Genomic DNA, 4,072 nt, shown 5'->3' on the forward strand with positions numbered 1-4,072 from the left:
GTGAAACACATTTGAATGAGTTTGACTAATGGGCTGCGGTTTACTTGTCCCAGTAAAACAAACTTTTACCAGATTTTCAAAAAAAAAAAAAAATTAAGCCGGACTAACCGCGGGCCGCCACGTGTTATAGGACCCACAAACAGTAAAGAGAAACCGTTTCTTTATTCGCGACTTTGCCTGGAATTTGTTTGTGTTTTGTGGGGTCCACCTCCCATTTTTGCCTTAAAAATTCCTAAGAGAAACAGCGTTATTAATGCTCTAAAGAAAGAGAGACTGTTTTTAACCAAAATGTTCTTTTTACCAAACATTTATTTCAACAGCATTTTTCAGTTATTCTGTCAGTTTTATGAAACAATTTTTTTGCTTGTATAGGTGTTGGTAATTATTTATTTCGTTTATATAATATGCTGTCAAGTTCTCGGTGTTTCTGATTAACAAAAATTTCTTCCTATTTTATTACAGGGCTGATAGAAATGAAGATGGGAGGATCACCAAAGAAGAAATCAAAGAAGTAATCTTGATTTCTTTTAACATATAGATGCAAACGCATACACTAGATTTAAAACAATTTAATGATCCTAAATAACGTTTTACCCTTTGAAACACAGCTTTTAATGCTAAGCGCATCAGCAAACAAGTTATCAAAACTCAAGGAACAAGCAGAAGAGTACGCATCTCTGATCATGGAAGAACTTGATCCAGAGAATTTTGGATACATCGAGGTAATAAAACAAAGTAAAACAACATACGATATACTTTTACTCTTCAAAAACACTATATCAACGACCATTCATGTTGTTTCAGTTATGGCAACTCGAGACACTCTTACTCCAAAGAGATACCACTACAAGAAAACAGCATTTTGGCGAGGAAAGTTAACGAGGAAATATAATCCTCGTAAATGTACGAGGAACTTACGAGGAATTTACAACGAAAGAAATAAACCTCGTTATTTTCTCGTAAACTAACGAAGATAACATTTCGTCGTAAAGCCCACGTAACTTTACGTGGTCTTTACGAGGAAATACATTTTCCTCGTCAAAACCACGTAAAGCTTGCATTATCTTTACGAGGAAAACTGGAAATATAATTTCCTCGTTAAATCAACGTAAATTTACGTCACCTTTACGAGGAAATGATATACGTGAACTTAACGAAGAATTTTAAAGCACGTTTTTTTTTGCTACCTACCTTTTCCTCGCAAATTCATCGCAAAACTTCAACTACCAGATTCGAAAATTTTCTATAAATATGGAAGTTTCAACATCATTTTAAACACACCAACAAGAAAAAAAAAGAAAAACGTGAAAGGAAAAAAATGTCAGGCTCTGGGAATGTCTACGAGTTGCGGAGGTGGATGTATATGCATAGAGATGCTAACGGGAGAGTGACGAAAGAATACATTGCGGGACTGGAGACATTTATGCATCAAGCAGATTCCACACCGCTCGCCCTAGAAAGCGGTAAGATGTTCTGTCCATGTCGGAAATGCAACAATTCGAAATTGGCAAATCGTGAAAATGTTTGGAAGCATTTAATAAATAGAGGTTTCACGCCAAATTACTATATCTGGTTTCAACATGGAGAAGGTTATAATAATTATGATCAGAATGAAGCTAGTAGTAGTAATAGCAATTTTCAGGAAGAACCGGTTGCTCTTCATTTGCATAATGAACCTAGTTACCATCAGGAGGAGCAGATGGTAGATTTTGATAGGGTTCATGATATGGTAACTGATGCATTTGTAGCTCATGATGAAGATGAAGAACCTAACATAGATGCAAAAAAGTTTTATGAAATGTTAAATGCGGCGAATCAACCACTTTACAGTGGTTGTAGAGAAGGTCTCTCTAAATTGTCGTTGGCTGCTAGAATGATGAATATTAAAACTGATCACAATCTACCGGAAAGTTGCATGAATGAATGGGCAGACTTGTTCAAAGAGTATTTGCCGGAAGACAATGTGTCTGCTGATTCTTATTATGAGATTCAGAAACTGGTGTATAGTCTTGGGTTGCCTTCGGAGATGATAGATGTTTGCATCGACAACTGCATGATCTACTGGGGAAATGATGAGAAGTTAGAAGAATGTCGATTCTGCAAGAAGCCACGATTCAAGCCGCAAGGACGGGGACGTAATAGGGTACCGTACCAAAGGATGTGGTACCTACCAATTACAGACAGATTGAAAAGATTGTACCAATCAGAGCAGACTGCTGGAAAGATGAGATGGCATGCCGAGCATACTCAGACGGATGGTGAGATGACACATCCATCAGATGCAAGAGCCTGGAAACATTTTAACAAAGTATATCCGGAATTCGCTAGCAATATCCGGAATGTGTATCTCGGATTATGCACAGATGGATTTAGTCCATTCGGAATGTCAGGGAGACAATATTCATTGTGGCCAGTCTTTCTTACGCCATACAACCTGCCACCGGAGATGTGCATGCAACGGGAGTTGCTATTCTTGACCATATTAATACCTGGTCCGAAACATCCTAAAAGGTCGCTGGATGTTTTCCTGCAACCACTGATAAAAGAGTTGAAGGATTTGTGGTCAACAGGGGAGAGGACGTATGACTGCTCAACGAAGACGAATTTCACGATGCGAGCGATGCTTTTGTGGACCATAAGTGACTTTCCTGCCTATGGGATGTTGTCGGGATGGACTACACATGGGAGATTAGCTTGTCCATATTGTAATGGAGCGACAGATGCGTTTCAACTGAAGAATGGGAGGAAGACAAGTTGGTTCGATTGTCATCGTAGATTTCTTCCCATTGGCCATCCGTACCGAAGAAACAAGACATTGTTTAGGCACAAAAGGGTTGTGAGAGACACTCCTCCTCCATATTTAACTGGAGAAGAAACTGAAAAGCAACTCGATTACTATGGAGTTTTGGAAACAGTTCCTCGTGGTGGTAATTGGCATGTTCCCCCTAATATGCCTGATTCTTACGGTGTTCATCACAACTGGCACAAGAAGAGTATATTTTGGGAGTTGCCATATTGGAAGAAGAACAAATTGATGACATTCTTGGGAACCACCATTGCAAGAAGAACAGATAAATGAAGTCGAGGAACCTGAACAACAAATTGATGACATTCTTCTCATTGATCCGCATAATCATGAGTATGAAGATCTTACCGACGATGGCACAGATGAAGCTGTTGAAGACGAGTTTAATGAAAATGATGATGTTTCTAGTGATGACGAAAATGTATCTGATTGATGTATTTGTGTTTTAATATGATTGATTTTCAGACTTAATGCATGTGATTCGATTATAAAAAAAAATATTGAGTTTGAGGTTTTGAATGAAAAATAAAGGATTGAGGTTTGGGATTGGAATATGAAGAGTAGAAGATAGGAAAGATGGTGTTTGTGGTTTGGGGTTTTTGATTTTAGAGGTTTAGAAAGAAAACCTCGTTAATTCCTCGTAATTTACGACGAAATAACGAGGAAAGTAGAAAAAAAGAAATACACGGGCCTCGTTAATTCCACGTAAGCACAAAACGTCGTAACGACCTCGTAAGCTTACGTGGAATTAACGAGGCTTATTTTTTTTTTTTATTTCCTCGTTATTTCCTCGTAGGTTTACGAGGTTTTAACGAGATATGTTGTCTAAACCCCTAAACCCTAAACCCCAAACCCCATCTTTCTTATCTCTTTTGTCTAAATCCCAAACTCCAAACCCCATTAATAATTTTCAAATCTTCAAAAGATTATATTTTTAAATCTTCAAAAGATTATATTTTCAAATCTTCAAATGATTATATTTTCAATCTTCAAAGATTATATTTTTAAATCTTCAAAGATTATATTTTCAAATCTTCAAATATTATATTTTCAAATCTTCAAGATGATTATATTTAAATAAATAATTTGATTTTGTATAAGTTTAAATTAGGAAGAAGGATTGATATTAGAAGTTAAAGAATGTGGTTATAAATTTTGAGGTTTGAAATGTAAGATATTGATTTGAGGTTATTGAATGAAAAATAAAAGGATTGAGGTTTGAATATGAATATGAAGAGTAGAAGATAGAAAGATGGTGTTGTGGTT

General features: G+C 36.5%; 1 protein-coding gene across 1 annotated transcript; it reads left to right on the forward strand.

Annotated features, from left to right (window-relative positions):
• The first annotated feature begins 395 nt into the window (after positions 1 to 395).
• LOC130507699 (uncharacterized) lies at positions 396 to 3,414 on the forward strand. The gene is made up of 3 exons (XM_057002376.1): positions 396 to 511; positions 609 to 722; positions 805 to 3,414. The coding sequence occupies exon 3, from the start codon at positions 1,319 to 1,321 to the stop codon at positions 3,077 to 3,079; it is 1,761 nt and encodes a 586-aa protein (XP_056858356.1). The 5' UTR covers positions 396 to 511; positions 609 to 722; positions 805 to 1,318; the 3' UTR covers positions 3,080 to 3,414.
• The last annotated feature ends 658 nt before the right edge of the window (positions 3,415 to 4,072 follow it).

This window comes from Raphanus sativus, unplaced genomic scaffold (genome assembly GCF_000801105.2).
Source record: "Raphanus sativus cultivar WK10039 unplaced genomic scaffold, ASM80110v3 Scaffold5298, whole genome shotgun sequence".
NCBI classification, from domain to species: domain Eukaryota; kingdom Viridiplantae; phylum Streptophyta; class Magnoliopsida; order Brassicales; family Brassicaceae; genus Raphanus; species Raphanus sativus.

Bases quoted from the DNA above. Each gene is read 5' to 3' on its own strand.
- LOC130507699 (XM_057002376.1), top strand. From the start codon at position 1,319: ATGTCAGGCTCTGGGAATGTCTACGAGTTGCGGAGGTGGATGTATATG.